The 22962-nt window shown below is 39.2% G+C and overlaps 1 protein-coding gene across 1 annotated transcript; it reads right to left on the reverse strand.

Moving 5' to 3' along the window:
- Positions 1 to 205: 205 nt before the first annotated feature.
- LOC137341246 (myosin-1B-like) lies at positions 206 to 22607 on the reverse strand. The gene is made up of 39 exons (XM_068004332.1): positions 22394 to 22607; positions 22143 to 22286; positions 21069 to 21225; positions 20886 to 20913; positions 20637 to 20745; positions 20436 to 20528; positions 20198 to 20261; positions 19991 to 20089; positions 19728 to 19831; positions 19240 to 19378; positions 15820 to 15938; positions 15569 to 15718; positions 15308 to 15478; positions 14920 to 15220; positions 14745 to 14815; positions 14467 to 14554; positions 14210 to 14327; positions 13976 to 14099; positions 13536 to 13672; positions 13142 to 13397; positions 12807 to 13049; positions 12516 to 12692; positions 12274 to 12419; positions 11782 to 11872; positions 11288 to 11677; positions 11051 to 11177; positions 10837 to 10955; positions 10350 to 10546; positions 10077 to 10260; positions 6333 to 6498; positions 5971 to 6095; positions 4711 to 5019; positions 4236 to 4439; positions 3206 to 3331; positions 2902 to 3072; positions 2643 to 2747; positions 2430 to 2525; positions 509 to 643; positions 206 to 331 (listed from the first exon to the last, which is right to left on the reverse strand). Exons 1-39 carry the CDS (start codon positions 22595 to 22597, stop codon positions 317 to 319), a joined length of 5802 nt encoding a protein of 1933 aa, XP_067860433.1. The 5' UTR covers positions 22598 to 22607; the 3' UTR covers positions 206 to 316.
- Between the last annotated feature and the right edge of the window lie 355 nt (positions 22608 to 22962).

Genomic DNA, 22962 nt, shown 5'->3' on the forward strand with positions numbered 1-22962 from the left:
GTTGAGTATTTTCTCCTTTGATTTTTCCTTTCCTTTTCCATATTGTCAAGACTGGACAGCTGTTGAGTTTGTTTGGGCTCCCTTTGTTACCAAACTACATAAATTTGTTGGATTTGAAACTAATTGGGAAGGTTTTTCTGTGCATCACTTTTGTTCCTAACATTATTGTTGAATAATCTAACAAACATAAGATGACAAAGAAACATTTTTCAGAGTTGCACTTTTATTTCTATGGGCACCACTACATTTAGAAAATTATGTTACAAAGAAATGCACATTTTGTGGATTTCTTCTTTGGACCATTTCAAGTTGTCATCTACTCTTCAGCAGCCTAGTTGATAAAAAGAAAGTGCAAATGGTTAAATCAATATAATGAAAAGACTGCTTTTAAAATATAATTTATGTTTTGATTAACAACGGAAATCTTTACCAATAATTTTAGTTATTGTCAATGTTTCTTCAGCTGTATTATTTATTCAGTTTTTAAAATCAGTTGCATGTACTGTACCTTGCCAATTATGTCACGGCTTTTAGATCTAATTTTGGTGACTTGGGACTCTGCAATGTCAGCGCGTTCCTCAGCTTCCTCCAGTTCATGCTGTACTTTCCTGAACTTTGTCAGATGAACATTAGCCTGCTCCTCCTAAAGACAATACAGAATAAGAAATGATCAGATTGTAGGCTAAACTGTTGACCAGAGGAGAATGTGAACTGTCATAAGAATAGTAAAAGTGCGAATTGTTCACAAAGTTTTTGACTTTAGCCAAAATCCATTAAGTGTTTGGAGGGGTAACTATCAGTTGTAATACAGTCATCCACACATTTTCAGGGTTATAGTTTAACTATTCACAAGATGCATCAGTTTTGTATTCTTTGTGAGAAAAGACTGGATAGTGGATTGTTCTTTTGCCTCTGGGACCCGAGTTCGAACCTAGCCGAGATTGGATAAAGGTCTCTGCTCACTGATAGGGCATTGGGTGGTGCAGTGTGTTTAAATATTATCCTTTACATTTGGGACTTCAGCTTACGTTCAGTTGGAGAAGGACAGCATATTCACTTTCTGAGCTGCCCGAACCCTAATTGTTTGTTAAGGCCCCTTATTAGCATATGCAATTGGCATTGGCTAATTTGCAATTAGTATATGTCTGTTTTTGGGACAGACATTTTTCAGGTGTCCTTTTGTGCAGGACGTTGGTCCCTGAAAATGGGCTACATTGCACCCATTTAATGAGGTCTAATTTCTACACCAAATTGTCTACACACTAATTGGGTGACAACATATATTCCTTTACGAAATGAGAGAGGAAATAGGTGAGATTTCATAAATATCTTCACAAGTTCCATAAACAGTGTATTTGGAGTTTGGTTGATAAAAAATACAATCCTGATATTCAAAGGAGTGAGACATGAATGTGGAAATTATAATCTAACATCTATACTGGGAAAATTGCTTGAGGACATCACACAGGATGCTACCAGTGTTGCCCTGAAAAACAATAGGTCAGACCTCGCTAGTTGCTAGAATTCTTTGAAAATGTAGTGGATGAAGACTACCCAGTGGATATAATTTATTTTAATTTTCAGAAGGGATTTCAGGTACCATGTTTGAGTCTTTTAAAACAACCAATTCCCATGGAAAATAACCAATTCACTAGCTGGATTGAAAATTTGCTTGGCAGTAGGAAATAAAAGATGAAAATAAACAGAAGAGCTCTGTCAATTATGATCGGATTTCTGCAGGCTATATTCTAGGACCCCTTCTGGTCACAATATTCTTAAATAATGATAACAAGCTTTGTAATCAGATGACATATATAAGACAGATTAAAAGCATTCACAAAGATCTGGACAAATTAGTTACAATGTGGAATGGCACATGGATTTTAATATAAAAAGGGTATAAAATGGAATGTGAAGAATTTCGATGTGATTAATAATAATTCACTGAAATCTTCTGCTCAATTTAACGTTATTAAAAAACACTAATAAAATCCTACGGTATGTCTCAAACCACTTGAGTATAATGAAGTTATTCTGATCTTATATAAATGGCGAATCCATAATTATAACAGTATGTGAAATTTTTGGGCACCTTGTTTCCAGAGAATATTGAAGCATTTGAGAGTTCAGTTAAGATTCTGAATCTTAGTTCTGGGTTCTGAGCCTAAGTTATGAGTAGAAGCTTACAAAGCTGAGCATGTTCTTATTGAACAGATAGATAGATCTGTGAAAGGGGATGGCCTGATTAACTAAATGACCTTCTATATTTTCTATGTAAACAAATCGATGATGTTCCTGACTTTCTGCAGGTTCCATGAGCATTTGATATCCTTTATACTGGAGAAAAATCTCAAATATTTAAAATTTAAATTTTAGTTATATAAAATATTTTTAAAGAATAAATGCAACTACAGTCCTTAGTTACTTACAGACTCCTCAGATTGTCTCTTGTAGGCCTTAACCTTCATCTGCAGCTTGTCAACTAAGTCCTGCAGTCTCAGAACATTTTTTCTGTCTTCCTCTGACTATAAATAATGCAAAAGAGGCAACGTATATATTGACATTTTATAAAAATAATGATTACTACTAGTTCCCACAATGGTGTGTCACTCCAAATAATGAGCTTATAAACTGTACAATACCTGATAGGACAGCTCCTTGACTCTTCTTTCATATTTGCGAACACCTTTGGTGGCATCAATGCCTCGCTTCTGCTCAGCTTCCAGTTCATTTTCCAGCTCACGCACCTAAACCAGTCACCAAATAGTATTCATTGTTTTACATCCATGCAAGTTACATATTGCTTTTTAAATTATGATGATTCTTATTTTTTTGCTAACGTCTCAACCTATTCACAAGCTTTAGCATGCAGCGTACGATTAACACAATCTTGTCACTTACCCTTGACTCCAGTTTCTGGAGCTGTTTCTTTCCTCCTTTCATTGCCAGCTGCTCAGCCTCATCCAGGCGGTGCTGCAGGTCCTTCACTGTCTGCTCGAGGTTCTTCTTCATTCGTTCAAGGTGAGCACTGGTATCCTGCTCCTTCTTCAGCTCTTCAGCCATCATGGCAGCCTTGTAACAATGAGATAATTGGGCAAATCATTATTCAAGCTCAAACTTGAAATGAAACCAACAAAGTAATTGAAGTGAGACATTCAGTATTTGTAAAAATATGAATAAATAGTAAAGATAACTTCTGACTTACATCTGTGATAGCCTTCTTTGCTTTATCTTCAGCATTTCTTGATTCCTGAATAGTTTCTTCCATTTCAGATTGGAGATGATTCAGGTCAGAATCCAGTTTCTTCTTTGTGTTGATGAGACTTGTGTTCTGCAGGAAAAGTCAATTTGTAAGAACTTGTTTTGTAGGATGTGTAAACTGTAAAAAAAAGACTGCGGCCTTAATATTAAACCCCTCCCTCCAGGGTGGGCAGGAGATGATTGGGTGGGGGGTTAAAAAGTAAAATACGGGGAATGTGACCCCAACCCGCCATGCACGTGCCCGCTGCCTTTTTTATGGCAGCGGATATCGGGGCATCCGAGTATCCCGCCGTGGAGAGGCGGGACACTTAATTAACATATTTAAATCAGGTTCCGACAGTGCAATTGGGAGCCCGATTTAAAATTTAATGTTGCTGCATGGGTTTCCCAGCGGTCGGGAAACTCGGCAGTGAAAGGGAGGCAGGAGCTGCCGGCTCTGCAAGTTAAGTGCCTCTTTCAGCTCTCCTTGTGGCCCAGTATGAGCAGGAGTGCTCCCTCTGGTCCCTCAATGAAGCCTTCAATCTCCCCCAGCTCTGATCACCAGCCTCCCCCCAGCCCTCCTGATCGCAGGCCTCTTCCCCCAGCCCGGATTGCTGACTTTCCCCCAGCCCCAATTGCAGACCTCTCACTCTTCCTGATCACAGGCCTCTCCCCCCTCCCGATCGCAGGCCTATCCTCCCCTCTCGATTGCGGGCCTCTCCGACCTCCCGATTGCCGGGGACCGTCCCCAAGTGTCCCCCGCTGGATGCAGCCTCCTGCCACTGGTGTGCACTTCCACCCGTCTATTTGCCTGGCTGCCGGACGAGAAACGGAGCTAAAAAATGTTAATGAGGTCCTGCCGTTATGTTTGGCAGGACCTTCGCCTCCCCAGCCTTGCCAGGTTCTTTGGTTGTTTTCAGCCTCGCCCACCCCTTCCCCGTAAATATAGCCTGTACGTCTATTTGATTCATATTGACATTTGTGTGTGGACAAACCTGAGAGTGCAGCAGCTGTACCCTCTCAGTGACATCAGTGAGCTCCTGTTCAGCGATCTTGCGAACTCTATCTGTCTGCTCCAGTGCTGCTCTTATTTCTTCAATCTCAGCCTGCTGCAGACCACTTCTGCGCTCAACCATGGCCAATTGCTCCTTCAAGTCTTCCTGGCTTCTGCAAGCATCATCCAGCTTTAACTGAGTATCCTATTTAGATGTAGAAATGTTGTGTAAGCAGATATCATAGTAATATTCATATCATATTAGCATAAATTAAAAAAATAAGCTTTTTTTAGTGAAATCTTATATAGCTTGAATAATATAAAACTGTTGACAAATTATCATTCCTGCACTTTTCTATTAAGTTAAGTCACAGGAAAATGCCATTACATTTACATAAGTGGCAGATGATTGCACAATATTTAAAGCTAGTTTAAAATTAACTGTAAATTAGAAATAAATGCATTATTATACAGACCTTTAAATGACCTTGCAGGTTTCTGAGATGTTTCTGAGCTTCTGAAGCCTGACGGTTGGCATGTCCCAACTGAATCTCCATTTCATTTAGATCGCCCTCCATTTTCTTTTTGATTCTTAAAGCATCATTTCTGCTCCTGACTTCAGACTCCAAGGCATTTTGCATTGTGTCTACAATTCTCTGGTGGTTCCTCTTCAGCTGTTCAATCTCCTCATCTTTCTCTGCAATTTTCCTGTCTACTTCAGATTTTACTTGGTTCAGTTCTAGCTGGATACGGAGGATCTTGCTCTCTTCATGTTCCAGAGAGGCCTACAAAGGGCATCACACAATTTTTTGAATATTTCACACATTAAAGTTATAAAAGTTGCACTACCTATGATACTAGTGTGCATTGAACTCATCTATCTTTCTAGACTATATCATTATGACATTACTTGATGAGCAATCACCTAAGTAATGACTCCAAAAATTCTTATATTCTGCGCACAATGGTTGCAGTGATTATCCTCCTGAATGCCATCCAAAAATGGGCAGAACCAAGGCAAGTAATAGAGGAAAAGGGGTTGTGGAGCTCTCCTGCTGAGTCCCACCTCTGTGTATATATATAGAAATACGTAGAAGTTGCTACATGGAAACAGACTATTCGGCCCAACCAGTCCATATTGAAAAACAGCCACTGGAATTTTCCTCCACCCCTGCCTTGGGGACATTTCCCACCCATTGTCTGCTTTGTCATGTGTAAATGACAGAGAGAGGGTAAGGCTCAGGTTTTCATGAGATTTCCCTCCACTTCCGTCTCCCAGGGAGAATTTTCTTATGTTCTTATAACAATCTATCTCTGCCACTTCAGGGTTGCAATCTAATGTTAGCATCCTAATGTGAATAATCAAGAAAAAAAGAGTTGTAACTTTTGAGTTTTAAAAGCTTATCATTTTGCATTGCCAAAATAGTAATCCATTTACCCGGCTCAAAGTTATGCTAACCAGTCATAAATGACAATGTATAAATCCAGTGGCCTGTTATTCCAAGGTAAAGCAAACTATGTTTTGGAAAGATCATCCATAAATTACTCTCAATGGATGCCGTTGAGACCATTTAGTGTGTTCATTTTGAACTGATGCCTTTTAGGTCTTTCAAACAATTTTTAAAGATGTCCAATGCACTAAACTATTCTTGCAACTGTATTACTCCATTTGACAAATACTATTGTTCTAAATTACAATTTCTAATATGTACTGTTAAAATAATTATTATTTTTACCTCTGCCTCCTCCAGAGCCGACTGAATTTCACTCTTCTCCTGCTCAGCTGTCTTCTTTGCCTTTTCTAGCTCATGGAGGACCTTGCTGCTTTCACCCAGATGCTCAGTCAGATCCGAGATCTCCTCTATTTTATGAAAAAAATTGCAAATTATACCTATTTTGTCGTGGTAAAACAATGATAACAAAAGAAATATAAGGGTGCAATTATACTACTGATGTGAAACTGATTCCTGGAGAGCACAAAGCGCAATGGGCAAGAAATGAATTTTACTAGGGGTTGTAACTCCAAGGTAAACATATATCAATTTAGTAATAACAACATTTTAAAATATTTAAATGACAAGAAAGGGTTAAGACTTACGCTGCAGATTCTTGTTCTCTCGTTTAAGAGTTTCAAGGTGCTCCAGAGACTCCTCATATGCATTCTTCATCTTGAAGACTTCAGTACTCAGACTGCGGGATTCCTTCTGAGCTGCTTCCAGTTCAGCCTGGTTTTCCTCAAATTTCTGTTTCCAATCTGCCAGAACCTTTATTGTTCAATTGCAAAAGTTACAAATGAAATATAAGGATGCAGTTATACCTCAATACCAATGTGAGACTTCAACTTCAAGACTGGAATTACACTTCAGGCTGCAACTCACACTTTGCCTGTCACGACAGCGCTTCATGCATGCATGTTTCAGTACATGCACAAAGGTATGCTTCCCAATGACCATATTCTGTTAAGACATCATTATAATCTTATAATATTAAAAAAGTTCAGTACTAAATTTTAAAGTGCCCAGGAGATCCAATGCAATCTGAGTACATTTTAAACTTGTTTTCACTCATAGGAACAAGAACAGGAGATGACTCGCAATCTTAAATCGACAAGTCTAAAGGCATTGTGTCTTAATGCATGGAGCATTCGCAATAAGGTAGATGAATTAACAGCGCAGATAGATATTAACGATTATGATATAGTTGCGATTACGGAGACATGGCTGCAGGGTGACCAAGGATGGGAACTGAACATCCAGGGGTATTCAATATTTAGGAAGGACAGGCAAAAAGGGAAAGGAGGTGGGGTAGCGTTGTTAGTAAAGGAGGAAATCAACGCAAAAGTGAGGAAGGATATTGGCTCGGAAAATCACGATGTGGAATCTGTATGGGTGGAGCTAAGAAACACCAAGGGGCAGAAAACATTGGTGGGGGTTGTCTATAGGCCACCAAACAGTAGTGGAGATGTAGGGGAGGACATTAAACAGGAAATTAGAGAGGCATGCAAGAAGGGTACAACTATAATCATGGGTGACTTTAATCTACATATAGATTGGTCAAACCAAATTAGCAATAATATTGTGGGGGAGGAATTCCTGGAGTGTGTACGAGATGGTTTTCTGGACCAATATGTTGAGGAAACAACTAGAGAACAGGTGATCCTCGTCTGGGTATTGTGCAATGAGAAAGGAATAATTAACAATCTTGTTGTGCGGGGTCCCTTAGGGAAGAGCGACCATAACATGATAGAATTCCTCATTAAGATGGAGAGTGAAATAGTTGAATCCAAAACCAGGGTCCTGAATCTAAATAAAGGAAATTACAAGAGTATGAGGTGCGAGTTCCTATGATAGATGGAGGAACTTTACTAAAAGGGATGACGGTGGATAGGCAATGACTAATATTTAAAGAACGTGTGCAGGAATTACAACAATTATTCATTCCTGTCTGGTGCAAAAATAAAACAGGAAAAGTGGCTCAACCGCAGCTTACAAAAGAAATTAGGGATAGTATTAGATCCAAAGAGGAGACATATAAAATTACCAGAAAAAGCAGCAAGCCTGAGGATTGGGAGCAGTTCAGAATTCAGCAAAGGAGGACAAAGAGAGTGATTAAGAGGGGAAAAATAGAGTATGAGAGTAAACTAGCAAGGAACATAAAAACTGACTGGAAAAGCTTCTATAAATATGTCAAGAGAAAAAGATTAGTGAAGACAAATGTAGGTCCCTTACAGTCAGAAATGGGGGAAATTATAATGGGGAACAAAGAAATGGCAGAACAATTAAACACATACTTTGGTTCTGTCTTCACAAAGGAGGACACAAATAACCTCCTAGAAATGTTAAAGAACCAAGGGTCTAGTGAGAAGGAGGAACTGAAGGAAACCAGTATTAGTAAAAAAATAGTGCTAGAGAAATTAATGGGACTAAAGGCTGACAAATCCCTAGGGCCTGATAATCTATATTCCAGAGTACTAAAGGAAGTGGCCCTGGAAATAGTGGATGCATTGGTGATCATCTTCCAAAATTCTATAGGCTCTGGAACGGTTCCTACAGATTGGAAGGTGGCAAATGTGACCCCACTATTTAGAAAAGGAGGGAGAGAAAAAACAGGGAATTACAGACCAGTTTGCCTAACATCAGTAGTGGGGAAAATGCTGGAGTCTATTATAAAAGATGTGATAACAGAACACTTGGATTGGACAAAGTCAGCATGGGTTTATGAAAGGGAAATCATGCTTAACAAATCTACTGGAGTTTTTTGAGGATGTAACTAGTAGAATAGAGAGGGGAGAACCAGTGGATGTGGTGTATTTGGATTTTCAGAAGGCTTTTGATAAGGTCCCACACAAGAGATTAGTGTGCAAAATTAAAGCACATGGGATTGGGGGGAATATACTGGCATGGATTGAGAATTGGTTGACAGACAGAAACAGTGAGTAGGAATAAACGGGTTGTTTTCCGGGGCAGGCAGTGACTAGTGGGGTACCACAGGGATCAGTGCTTGGGCCCCAGCTATTCGCAATATATATCAATGATTTGGATGGGGGAACTAGATGTAACATTTCCAAGTTTGCAGATGACACAAAGCTGGGGTGGAATGTGAGCTGTGAGGAGGATACAAAGAGTCTCCAATGTGATTTGGACAAGTTGGGTGAGTGGGCAAGAACATGGCAGATGCAGTATAATGTGGATAAATGTGAGGTTATCCACTTTGGTTATAAAAATAGAAAGGCAGATTATTATCTGAATGGTGATAGATTGGGAGGTGCAACAAGACCTGGGTGTCCTTGTACACCAGTCGCTGAAATAAAGCATTCAGGTGCAGCAAGCAGTTAGGAAGGCGAATGGTATGTTGGCCTTCATTGCAAGAGGATTTGAGTGCAGGAGCAGGGATGTCTTACTGCAGTTATACAGGGACTTGGTGAGGCTACATCTGGAGTATTGTGTGCAGTTTTGGTCTCCTTATCTGGGGAAGGATGTCCTTGCCATGGATGGAGTGCAATGAAGGTTTACCAGACTGATAAGAGATTGGGTCGACTAGGCCTATATTCACGAGAGTTTAGAAGAATGAGAGGTGATCTCATCGAAATATATAAAATTCTAACAGGACTGGACAGACTAGATGCAGGGAGGATGTTCCTGATGGCTGGGGAGTCCAGAACCAGGGGTCACAGTCTCAGGATACAGGGTATGCCATTTAGAACCAAGATGAGGAGAAATTTCTTCACTTAGAGGGTGGTGAACCTGTGGAGTTCTCTACCACAAAAGACAGTGGAGGCCAAGTCATTAGATGTATTCAAGAAGGAGATAGATATATTTCTTAATGCTAAAGGGATCAAGTGATATGGGGAAAAAGCGGGAGCAGGGTACTAAGTTAGACGATCAGCCATGATCATTTTGAATGGCGGAGCAGGCCCGAAGGGCCGAATGGCCTACTCTTGCTCCTATTTTCTATGTTTCTATGAGTAAGCTATTCAGCCCCTTGAGCTTATTCCACCATTTTGTTAGATCATGGCTGATCTGTACCATATCCCTTGATACCTTTACATAACAAAAATCTACCGATCTCAGCCTTGAAAATTTCAATTGATCCAGCATCCTTTTGGGGAGAGAGAATTGCACTTCACCCATTGTGAAATGTAAATGTTATTAGATAGGTTCCTGGAGGGGCGCCATACACTTAGCATTGGTCCGCTCAAGAATCAGATCCAATCTGAACAGAGTTATATTGCCACTCTTGTGTCTATCCACAGCTAAAATAGTTTAATATCAGTATGAAATTGGAATTATAACTGTCTTTAGAATGACAGAGAAAGGAAGACAATGAGACAATATACTCTTACCTTGTCAAAGTTCCTCTGTTTCTTGTCAAGAGCTGCTGCTGCTGAATTGGCCCTCTCCACATCGATCATAAGATCCTCTACTTCACCCTGCAACCTCTGTTTTGTCTTTTCCAATGAAGCACATTTTGAGTTCACAGCTTCAATGTGCTCTTCTGCATCCTGCAAACGCTGAGCAAGTTTTTTCCTGAAAAATATACAACCAAAGATGCTGTAATAACATCATCTCACAGAACATGTTGAATGAAGCCAAATTCTCATTTTATTACAACATACTTGGCCTCCTCCAGTTCCTCTGTGCGCTGGATTGCATCAGTTTCATATTTTGTTCTCCACTGAGCGACTTCACTGTTGGCCTTGGACATGCCACGCTGGAGCTCAGCCTTTGCCTCCTGTTCCTCTTCATATTGCTCACGGATCAAATCACAGTCATGGCGGGCAGATTGCAGAGCATGTGCCAAGGCACTCTTAGCCTGAAATAATTACCAAGTTGGATGTTGAAATAATAGTTAATAGATCTGTGATTATTAGTGCATTACTGAACTTTGATACTTTGCTTATGGTCATGATGAATAGAAATATCTTCACTTCCAAAGGTAACATCTTAAGTCCATTACTGGACAACCATGTCACAAAATGTCATATTTTATAATGTTGCAATTTGGGGAAAATAAATTCTCAAACACATGGAAATTATTTTACAGTATTGTCAAGGCTTTCTTCTAAAACTAATATGGACGATTTACTGAAATTATTCCGGCACCTTTGTTTCTTCCTCCAGCTGCCTCTTGAGCTCCTCGATCTGTTGAGTAAACCCTTGTTTTCCTCTTGTCAGCTGAGATACCAAGGCTTCCTTCTCCTCTACCTGGCGATTCAGTTCACCTGCAAATCAGAAGAGGTTGCAAGCAAAAAAATTAGAAAATAACATAGTGTTTTCTAGACATTGAACAAGAAATAGTTATGGGACTGATCAATACCGTTCTCAGTTCCAAGACGTGCTTTATGCGTTGATAAATCGTTGATCAAACGTTGATGCTCATCGTGTTTGGTCTTCAGTTCGCTGACCTGGTCCTCAAGAGTCCGGGCCACCTTCTCCAGGTTTGCCTAAAAATAAAACGCCCAATTTTCAAAAAATGTAAAACCAAACGGACAACAATTATTAATGAAAGATAATTATATGAAGGAGTAGGGTTTAGCAACATTCAGAACCACACCTTGGCTTTCGATACAGATTCCATGTTGCTAGCAAGGTCATCAACTTCCATCTTCAGCTCACTCTTTTCCTTCTCGAGCTTCTGTTTCACACGTTGCAGATTGTCAATTTGTTCCCCAAGTTCTGCAACGCTATCGGCCTGCTTCTTACGAAGAGCAGCGGCCGTGGCTTCATGCTGCAGGGTAGATTCTTCCAGATCGCGGCGCATTTTCTGAAACTCTGCTTCGCGTTTTTTGTTCATTTCAATCTGTGCTGCAGTTGCACCGCCAGCTTCTTCCAGTCGCTCACTGATCTCTTCAAGTTCCCGAGAAAGATCAGCTCTCTGTTTCTCAGTTTTAGCACGAGAGGCACGTTCAGCTTCAATTTCTTCTTCAAGCTCTTCAATACGAGCCTTAAAATAAATTTGCGTTGATTATAATCTTAAAGAAGTAACCCCAGTTCATGCATGTAACTCTCAGAGGTAGCATCGATAATTTCACTGGGCCCATAAATCACCTGTAATTCTTTAATCTTTTTCTGTAGTTGGGAAGCCAAAGCCTGCTCATCTTCAACTTTGCTTTGAAGTTGGCTGATTTCAAATTCCTTCCTTTAATCATAAGTGAACAAGTAAGTTAAACACTCAATTAACGAATTTCTGTATTATTAATGAACTCACACAAGAAATCTGTTTATTTTCATTGCCATGTTGAGGCAATAAATCATGTGATTACGAGAGGATATTTAAAATGCAATCTTAATTCCTGAGTTAACACCATATTAATGTCTACGAGGAGTACTTTTGCATAAACAATTACACTAGTCTAGGTACACTAGTTCAATCACAGAAGTTCAACAAGATCACACGCTCAAGTTAATGAAAATCCTCTGACTGAAGAGTCAATGTCTGCAATACCAAGTTCTATATGCTAATCAACAGAACAGGTGGGTTAAGAATTCAAACAAGGGGATGTGAACAAAGGATTACTTTCTTAAACAATAAATACTGACTTTTTTAGCTTCTCATCCAATTGCTGCTTATCATTTTCCAAATCCATTGTGGTTTCTTGGGACAATTTCAAGTCGCCTTCAAGCTTCCTCTTGGAGCGTTCCAGATCCATGCGAAGTTTCTTCTCCTGTTCAAGCGAACCTTCGAGCTTTTAAGGAATAAAAAAATCTTTTATCAGAATTTGCTTCAAACAATGACTGCATCCTTAAACCCATTTGACCTAGTTGTGTTTAAGAACAATTACATCATCAACTTGTTGTTCAAGCTTAGTCTTTGATTTGGTTAGAGTGTTGACTTTGTCTTCCTCAGCCTGGAGGTCATCCAAAGTCTGTTGATGGGCCTCTTGGAGGGCTTTCTTTTCCTTTGTTATTTTAGCGATGTTTTCATCGAGACTAGCCATCTCTTCAGTGAGGTTTTTAACCTATGTTCAGCAAAAACAAAACATATAGAAGAATTTCATAAAGTGTAATCAACAGGCATGAAAATCCTTTCGTGAGTTTTATATCTATTATACATAAAAATCATCTATTCATACCTTGTTCTCAGTGGCATGTTTTTCTTTTTCAACTTTGGCTAATGTGAGCTCCAAGTCATCAATATCTTTCTTCAGTTCTGAACACTCATCCTCCAGTTTTCTCTTCTTAGCTGTGAGTTCAGCGTTCATCTCCTCTTCATCTTCCAATCTTTCATTAATTTCCTTCACTTTAGCCTCCAGTTGAATCTTATTTTTAATCAGTCCCTCACACCTTTCTTCCGCATCTGCTAGAGTTTCACCTTCCTGCAAAAAAATGATACAATGAATTACACCAGGCTGTGGTTTTTAGAAGTTATAAACAGAATTTGCTTTATTAAGACTGTGAACGTTGATACCGATTGGACTTGGAGTTGGAGATCATTCTTTTCCTGTGAAAGAGACACCATTTTCTCTTCTAATTCCTTCCTTCGTGCTTCAGATTTGGCAAGTGCCTCCTTCGTTTTCTCAAACTCATCTTTCATATTCGCCATTTCCTTTTCAGTTTCAGCACTCTTCAGAAGAGGTTTGATCTTGAAAAACAATTGCATCCATGGCCAATGTTTGACGTTTGTGAATGAACGGATGTTGTACTGTAGAATGTACAGTGCTTCCCTAAAGGAAACAGTTAGACAGGGAACACAGTTCATAACAATCCTTCAAAAGATTTTGTGTAAGAGTAAAATGATATATTATATAAAATTATTTTATTGGCAAAAATATTTTTGGGTGTTTATATGTGATGATATTTACCTCCTTTCCATCATTCTCTTAAATTCAACCCTCATTAGGAATCCACGGCACATAGCCTGGGTGCGGGTAACGAGTTGTGCCAACTTTTCATCTCTCATCTCTTCAAGTGCACCCAAGAGCCCAGCCTTGAAAAACACCTTAAATAAATGAAAACAAGTTTTTAGTTTTTATTTTCAATGGGTAGAATAAGTTTGATCTCGGCACTGGATTGGTTTTCCCAATGTAAAATGGAGACTGACAAATAATTTTGCCTGCCATTTGCTTTTTTTGCCATTGTGCTGTCCCTATCTTAAATAGTTGTGTGTGCGTGGGGGGGTTGGAGAGGGAGGGAGGGATGATTCTCAAATTAAATTCAAAACTGTGCTTCTCTTAGGTGCCATTGTTCATTTTCATCAGCCTATTATTTCACACTGATAAAGTTACGTTTTAAGTATATTTACCTTGGTGTGTCCAAATTTATATTGGGTGTGATCTACATCAATGGATCCCAACAGTTTCTCGGAGGCCTTCTTGCTATCAATGAATTGACCTTCAGGAATGGCACTTGCATTAAGAATCCTGTATCTGTTGTATTAAAGATTTAAATGTATTAGGTTTTTTCCCCTCTTTCAACCACATATACTCAAAATTTTGATAGGACAGAAAACTGAAGTGTAGAGTTTGAGATTCATCACCTTTGCTTGAAGTCACCATAGATGATTCTGCTTGGGAATCCCTTTCTGCAGATTCTGATACCTTCCAGCACACCATTGCACCTCAGCTGGTGTATGACAAGGTGGTTTTCCATAATACCTGATGGACGCAACATAAACATTAAAATATAACACACCACATAATTTCTTTCATGACCTATTATGTTAAAAACGGAGGACTACATCCGTTATTGATTTTACTTGTGAATTGTATTGTATAGAAATGGAATCACACTTGCCTGGTGTCTTTGTCTCATTGGGGATTAAACAACGCACAAAATGTGGATGCGTAGTTCTCAGGTTAGACATCAGCTTGCCTAAGTTTTCCTGTGAGGTGAACAAGAATATAATATTGATTTCCAGTTTCTTCCCATGGTATTTGTAACAATAATACAAGTCTGTTCGACTTATTAATCATATTTGACACACTTTAATCAATGTTTTGCTAGCCCGCTCATATTTATTAAACCTTAGTTCACCACAGATTGATAAATGTTAATATAAGAGAATATCATACCCTGAACAGCGCAGATACTGTCTGGAAGGAAGAGCCCTTCTTTTTGCCAGCTTTCTTGCCACTGCTTTCAGCTACAAAGAAGCAACAAAATTGTTTGTTCTAAACTGATTAGGAAAGGGAAGACTGCAATGTTAACAAAAAGGAATATTAACATTTGAGTGTAGTAGAGTTTTACCTTCAGCGGATGCAGCATAGAGATGACCCAAAAGTTTTACTGATGATTTCTGGAACAGTCCAATCACAGATTCATTCAGGGGGTCCTTGTTCTTTTCCAGCCAGCCAGTAATGGAATAGTCCACAGTGGCTGCATAATGGACCAGTGAGAAGTGAGCTTCAGGTCTTCCTTTGACCGGCTTGGGTTTCTGGAAGTTGTTTGACTTACCAAGATGCTGGTCATGCAGTTTATTCTTGAAAGAAGTGTCTGAGGCCTTGGGGAACATACACTCCTCTTCCAGGATTGAGAAGATACCCATGGGCTGTGGTAACCATACATATATTAATATCAAGACATTCTTGCAATTGATAAAGTGATACACATTAGAAAATTGCATTGTATCACCTACCTTTTCGATTAGTTCAATGCAAGCAGCCAGATCCATACCAAAGTCAATGAATTCCCAATCAATTCCTTCCTTTTTGTACTCCTCTTGTTCCAGAACAAACATGTGGTGGTTGAAGAACTGCTGCAGTTTCTCATTAGTGAAGTTGATACACAACTGTTCTAAGCTGTTGTACTGAATGAACAGAGTAATTTAAATGTGATGAAATTTTTAAACTGACATTTTAATTGATTTTGTTGCTAAGTTTGTGTTGCTAATTCTTACATCAAAAATTTCGAACCCAGCAATATCCAGCACACCAATGAAAAACTGTCTGGCCTGTTTTGTGTCCAATTGCTGATTGATGCGGATAACCATCCACAAGAACATTTTCTCAAAAATTGATTTGGCAAGGGCACCAACTGAGTTGTAGACCTGAAAGAATACAATATACACTTTAGCCAAAAGCAGCAGCCCAAATTAAATCATTTAAATGTTTACACATATAATTTTACTAAAATTCTTGGAAACTGTACCTGCTGGACAGTCTGACCTTTGGTCACAAATTCATTGCCAACCTTTACTCGTGGATAGCATAAACACTTTAGCAAATCTGCAGAGTTGAGGCCGGTCAGGTATGCAACCTTGTCAGCATCTAACAAAAAGTAAAGGTGAATTGAGCATATTTTTGAACTATGTATGAATTGATGTTTGGAACAGGGTTTTGCAATACGCATTAAATAAAGTTTTCTGTCATTTAATTAAATGCCTTACATATTTTTAGTGTTAATTGAGCACATACACACTTTTTGATTTTCAGATTAATAATGCTGCTGTATGTGTGACAAAAGTAGAGTCTTGCTGTATTGCAATTTTATATGACTTTTGTTAGATAGGGTGAAAGAAAAAACACGTATTTTGATTGTGCCATATCATGGAGTCTATAATTAAGGATAGGGTGACTGAACACCTCGAGAATTTTCAGTTAATCAGCATGGATTTGTGAAAGGTGGGTTGTACCTGACAAACCTGACTGAATTTTTTGAAGAGGTGACTAAAGTTGTGGACAGGGGAATGTCAATGGATGTTATTTATATGGACTTCCAGAAGGCATTTGATAAGGTCCCACATAAGAGACTGTTAGCTAAGTTAGAAGCCCATGGAATCGAAGGAAAAGTACGGACTTGGTTGGGAAATTGGCTGAGTGAAAGGCGACAGAGAGTAGGGATAATGGGTAAGTATTCACATTGGCAGGATGTGACTAGTGGAGTCCCGCAGGGATCTGTCTTGGGGCCTCAATTATTCACAATATTCGTTAACGACTTAGACGAAGGCATAGAAAGTCTCATATCTAAGTTTGCCGATGACACAAAGATTGGTGGCATTGTAAGCAGTGTAGATGAAAACATAAAATTACAAAGCGATATTGATAGATTAGGTGAATGGGCAAAACTGTGGCAAATGGAATTCAATATAGACAAATGTGAGGTCATCCACTTTGGATCAAAAATGGATAGAACTTTCTAAATGGTAAAAAGTTAAAAATAGTGGATGTCCAAAGGGACTTAGGGGTTCAGGTATATCGATCATTGAAGTGTCATGAACAGGTGCAGAAAATAATCAATAAGGCTAATGGAATGCTGGCCTTTATATCGAGAGGACTAGAGTACAAGGGGGCAGAAGTTATGCTGCAGCTACACAAAACCCTGGTTAGACCGCACCTGGAGTACTGAGAGCAGTTCTGGGCACCGCACCTTCGGAAGGACATATTGGCCTTGGAGGGAGTGCAGCGTAGGTTTACTAGAATGACACCCGGACTTCAAGGATTAAGTTACAAGGAGAGATTACACAAATTGGGGTTGTATTCTCTAGAGTTTCAAAGGTTATGGGGTGATCTGATCGAAGTTTATAAGATATTAAGGGGAACGGATAGGGTGGATAGAGAGAAACTATTTCCGCTGGTTGGGGATTCTAGGAGTAGGGGGCACAGTCTAAAAATTAGAGCCAGACCTTTCAGGAGTAAGATTAGAAAACATTTCTACACACAAAGGGTGGTAGAAGTTTGGAACTCTCTTCCGCAAACGGCAATTGATACTAGCTCAATTGCTAAATTTAAATGTGAGATAGATAGCTTTTTGGCAACCAAAGCTATTAAGGGATATGGGCCAATGGCAGGTATATGGAGTTAGATCACAGATCAGCCATGATCTTATCAAATGGCGGAGCAGGCACAAGGGGCTGAATGGCCTACCCCTGTTCCTATGTTTCCTATGTTTCCTATATCCTCAGAATGTCCTATAGCTTTTTATGAATTTAATGGACTACTTTCAAAATACAGTAACTATTGTTAAAGGGTAAATACAATTAGAAAATCTGCTTCAGTTAGCTGTATCTTGACAAAGTTTTACCTTGTCCTTTGTCAATAGAGTAGCCTATTAGGTTTTATCATTGATGCCACTTGCACATAGAAACTAATTAGTCCATTGGATGGGCTATCTTTCATTGAACTGTTAAAAGCATGGGAATTTATAGACTGGGGAAAGTAGCTTTGTTATCTCTAGTGGCTGATACATTGGGGATATACTTGAGAGGAAGATAATTTCTGAAGATTAATACCTGAACATGAATGGGTTATTTTGGCATAAAGAGATTTCCATATCTGCTCAAATTTAATTCAGTCTTGAGCTCAGTTTCAGTTCTGGAATTGAGATTTCGATTCCATGGTCCTACACTGGAATCAGGTCACCCATGTACAAACTACACATTGGGATGTTTATGAAAGATTGTTCCTCCCAAAAATCTTGCAAATTAACAAAATCTACAAGCAATATATTCTGCAGAAGATATTTAAAGTCTTTGTGGACTGGTTTTATAAATATTTGTACCATCACTATTTTGCTGCATTGTCTGCTCATATGTATCTTACTTGTAAATCTGACTTAGTTTTAGCCTGAACATAACAGTTTGGAATTAAATAGAAAAGTGTGGTGAACATCTTGTTCTCTGGTGTTAAACCTTAATTAAGGGCTAATTGTTAATATGGTGACGTGCTATCCCGTTCACATCACGCAAACAGAGTGCAGTTTTTTTGTTCACTGAAGACTCATTCTGCTAATGAAAACTATTAAAAATGTTGTGAGAAAGCCGAGTTGAATATACATATTAAACCAATGAATCTTCTGTTTCATTGCTTATGGTGAACCCGGAATATGCTGCTTTGGAATAGCAGTGTAGGAAGCACCAAAGCGAAGTCTCAGTCGCCCTCAGCTCGCAGAAACCTCTGATCATTTGGTGAGCAGTGCTCAACGTGCCCTGGTAGGATGAATGGTTCAGGGAACAGTTAAGCGACTCTTAAGGGACTCTTAAGTGTACATTCATACACCGTCCATTGCGTCACTGCAAAATAGTTCCCGCTTCGCAGTGACTGTAAAAACAATGTGTAAACAGGGTTGCTGGCAGATCGAATCAATCTCCAGACCTGGCTTTCTATCCCCAACACCAACTGGTTTCAAATCTCAACTGCAAATCTCAACCTCAGTGCACGTGCTATCTGCTGCTGTTCGGTACCAAAGGTAGATTTAAGTAGAGACAAGAAGGGAAAACGCTAAATACTCATCCTAAATTGTTGGTCTTTCCTGGCGATTAAGTAACAATATTAAACCAGAAAAAAAGACTGAAAAATCACCACCAAACGAATCTCTATGACTGAAATCAAGTTTTGGAGGTGCCACTGATGGAGTAAGGACACACACTAAGACTCACATTCAGACGCAGGACTTTCATTGCATAGATAAATAAAGGGTATATAGACAATCTTTACAATTTATTATAGATTCCAGAAATGATATAGTTCCAAAATGTTACAGAACTGTTTACACTTTTTGAATTGTAACATTATTATGAACATATAAATGTTAGTAAATACTGAAGGGAAGTGGGATATATTAAATTGTTACCTTCTGTGCCTTCGGGCTCAGCCTGCTCCTCACGCTGCTTTTGCTTGAATTTCATATTACCAAAGTGCATTACTGCACCAGTCAGTTTGTAGATGCCCCATTTCTCCTCAATGACAAAGCCCAGGATATCGATAGCGGTCTTTAAATCCAAACAATAAAGTTAGAATTCAACAAAAACACTAATATACTGAAACAGAATTATCTAATTAGTTGCGGAAACGTTTAAAATTTACTTTAAAACGTCATTATGCCGGGTCTTCCACCCCAATAACTCTTTTAATTTATTTTTTTACCAACGGCGTAGATCCACTGGTATCATCACCATTTTTGATAATAATCCTTATTTATTGCTGCCATATCAAGTTCGTTCTAGACATGTGCGTTTTGTAGCAAAATGGATAATTGGTAACGGTCGGTTAAATATACACATTGTGTATGATCCATAGCTCGCAATAAAGAATAAAAGTACAGATATAACTGATACTCACATCAGTCGCTACCAGTTCTTCCGTATCGTCAATACTCTTGACAGTAATCTCACCCTGGCTGATGAATTGATAATCATAGGGATTGGTGGTAATGAGACAAGCCTCTGAAGAAAACAAAATAAATGATTTGTAGGACGATTTGTGACGGAGATAAAGGTATATTGCAAACATTAACATATCACAATCCGTTATAACTAAGTTACTATTTTAGCAAAGAACACAAATAATTCAGGGCTACGACATTCCAAAACTTCCGACCTTACCAACAATTTCTGGTTTGTGGTTGGTCATCATCTGGTAGAAAATGTGGTAACTCCTTTCAGCTTTTAGCTGGAATGTTACTCTGGATTTTTCCAGTAGATCTGTAGAGACATGTGCACATACAGATGTAGATTTACTGAAGAACCAGGCTACATGACAACAAATTGATTTACGGCTGATATTTGCAAATCAAGTTCAGCGGCACTTACAGGTTTCAATATCGGCTGAAGCCAGTTTCCCGGTGGTACCGAAATGAATTCTGATAAATTTACCCTTGAAATTTAAAGGTTATTCAAGTCAGAGATTTGAAACACGATTTCACAACACGCGCAGAATTCCACTTGTGTTATCGAAAACATATTGACTGTTACACTGGATTGTTAATCAATATCGTGCACACTATGGGCTATGATATATGCAACTGTAGGAAATCTTCAAGGAACTTACAAAGCGAGATGAGTTGTCATTTCTCACTGTCTTGGCATTACCAAAGGCTTCCAGCAACGGGTTAGCCTGGATGATTTGATCCTCCAGGGTTCCCTGCAAAAATACTTTTGATTACCGCGAGTAATTAAAGCGAAGAAATTAATTATAACTAAACACAAGAGGTTGCCATATTTTATTGTATCAGTTTTGTCTTGCCTGTACCTTCCCAGCTGATTGAGTCTCCTTCTTCTTATCACTTGTAGTTGCAACCGATGCAAAGTACTGGATGACACGTTTCGTGTTCACAGTCTTTCCGGCACCGGATTCTCCGCTGGATGGGATTGGAGTCGAAAATGAATAAATCAGCTGTTTACCGCGCGAACAAAGTGATTTAAAAAGACCGGAGTCAATTACAATTGTACCAGATAACTACCAAGCTCTACAGGACTATATTAAACCAGCAACACTTACGTGATCAAGATAGACTGGTTTTCACGATCTGTGAATAAGACGAACACAAGTTCAACGCTCAGAGTTCAGATAACAGAGAGAACGATGCATAAATTCGTTCCATGATTCTGGGTTCAACAAGAATCCAAAGTAATTCAGCGCTGAGTTAGCAACAGTAAAAAAAATCAAAACCTACATACTTACCCGTTTGCATGGCCTGATAAGCGTTGTCAGAGATGGAGAAGATGTGGGGAGGAGCCTCCTGACGCTTCTTGCCTCTGTAACCAGAGACTACCTCGGGATTGTACACTGGCAACCACTTGTAGGGGTTCACAGTGACACAGAACAACCCAGAGTAGGTCTAAAGTCAGAGAAAATGGATTTTATAATTAAAAACCTTTAATGTATGCATTAATCGTTTACATGTTGCAACTTAAAGGTGCTGCAAGAACAGAACGACCTGGGGCGTAGGTACACAAATCTTTGAAGGTGTCAGGGTAAGTTGAGGAGGCTGTTGAAAAAGCATACGGGATCCTTGGCTTTATAAATAGAGGCATAGAATACAAGAGCAAGGAAGTTATGCTAAACCTTTATAAATCACTGGTTAGGCCTCAGCTGGAGTATTGTGTTCAATTCTGGGCACCACATTTTAGGAAGGATGTCAAGACCTCAGAGAGGCTCCAGAGGTGATTTACTAGAATGGTACTGGGGATGAGGGGCTTCAGTTATGTGGAGGCACTAGAGAAACTGGGACTGTTCTCCGTATAGCAGAGAATGTTAAGAGAAGATTTAATAGAGGCATTCAAAATTGAAAAGGGTTTTGATAAAGTAAATAAAGAGAAACTGTTTCCAGTGGCAGAACGGTTATAGAGGGATATGGGCCAAGTGCAGGCAATTGGGACTAGCTTAGTGGTATAAACTGGGCGACATGGACATGTTGGGCCGAAGGGCCTGTTTCCATGTTGTAAACTTCTATGATTCTATGATTCTATAAGGGTTGGTAACCAGAGGACACAGATTTAAGGTAATTGGCAATAGAACCAGAAGGGAGATGAGGAGATTTTTTTGACACAGATTTGTTAGAATCTGGAACACACTGCCTGAAAGGGCGGTGGAAGCAGATTCAGTGGTAACTTTCAAAAGGGAATTGGATATATACTTAAAATGGAAACATTTGCAGGTCTATGGGGAAAGAGCAGGAACTAATTGGATAGCTCTTTCAAAGAATGGCCTCCTTCTGTGCTGTATGAGTCTATGATCTGAAGCTATTGTACTTACATAGATCATCCAGGCTGCATAACGCTCTTTGAGGTTATACAGCACAGATGCTTCATTCAGGTGGGTCATCATGACCATGTCCTCGACTTTATCGAATTTTGGAGGATTCATTGGGAAGACTTGATCATCTTTAACAGTTACGGTCTGAAAAATAACCAACAGATCTAACATGTTATTTAAAGAAATGTGGCTTTCTTGAAGGCAACAAGGCTTTTTAGAATAATTTATTTCTTTTTCAATTTTCAACTGACCCTCTTGTCTAATAATGTCTCCACGGTGGCTTTACCACCCTCCTTGCTCTTGAGTGTACCTTTAACGTACAATTCTTTATCGTCGTGTACATAGCAGGCAGATTTAGCATCGAATGGAAGGTTCTGAGCTTCCAGCCTTTCCTTATCAGTCTTACGCAAAAACGGCGCCGCCGCTCCAAACACTGCCATTTCCGAATCCCCCATGGCTTCGCTTTACTGTTGAAACACATGTGCAAAATTATAAACTGTACAATCCAATCCAAAAAAATCAACAAGCGCTAAACTGTCCCACCAAAATTAAAACTTCCTGATATAAATGCGTTGCCCCTTTCCCCTCCTTCTCTCCCCCATTCCCATAATTCAGTGATAGGTGCACTCTCTATTTTGAATTGTCGCGCAGACCAGGACGGTCTCAGATTGGCAACCTGCTCTGAGCTGATTTACTCCTTGTGTATCCCCCATGGCTTCGGTTTATTGCTGAAATATACGTGCATATTTATATAAATAATGTGACCCGAATAAAATCAGCAAATTTTACTGCATTACTTGTTGACACGAATAAATAATTC

The sequence above is a fragment of the Heptranchias perlo genome, chromosome 23 (assembly GCF_035084215.1).
Source record: "Heptranchias perlo isolate sHepPer1 chromosome 23, sHepPer1.hap1, whole genome shotgun sequence".
NCBI classification, from domain to species: Eukaryota; Metazoa; Chordata; class Chondrichthyes; order Hexanchiformes; family Hexanchidae; genus Heptranchias; species Heptranchias perlo.

Excerpts from the sequence above, each read along its gene's own strand:
- LOC137341246 (XM_068004332.1), bottom strand. The coding sequence starts at position 22,597 with ATGGGGGATTCGGAAATGGCAGTGTTTGGAGCGGCGGCGCCGTTTTTG. Across the intron at positions 22,287-22,393 it reads AGACATTATTAGACAAGAGG|ACCGTAACTGTTAAAGATGA; the intron begins GTCAGTTGAAAA and ends GTTATTTTTCAG. Across the intron at positions 20,529-20,636 it reads AGACTCAATCAGCTGGGAAG|GGAACCCTGGAGGATCAAAT; the intron begins GTACAGGCAAGA and ends GTATTTTTGCAG.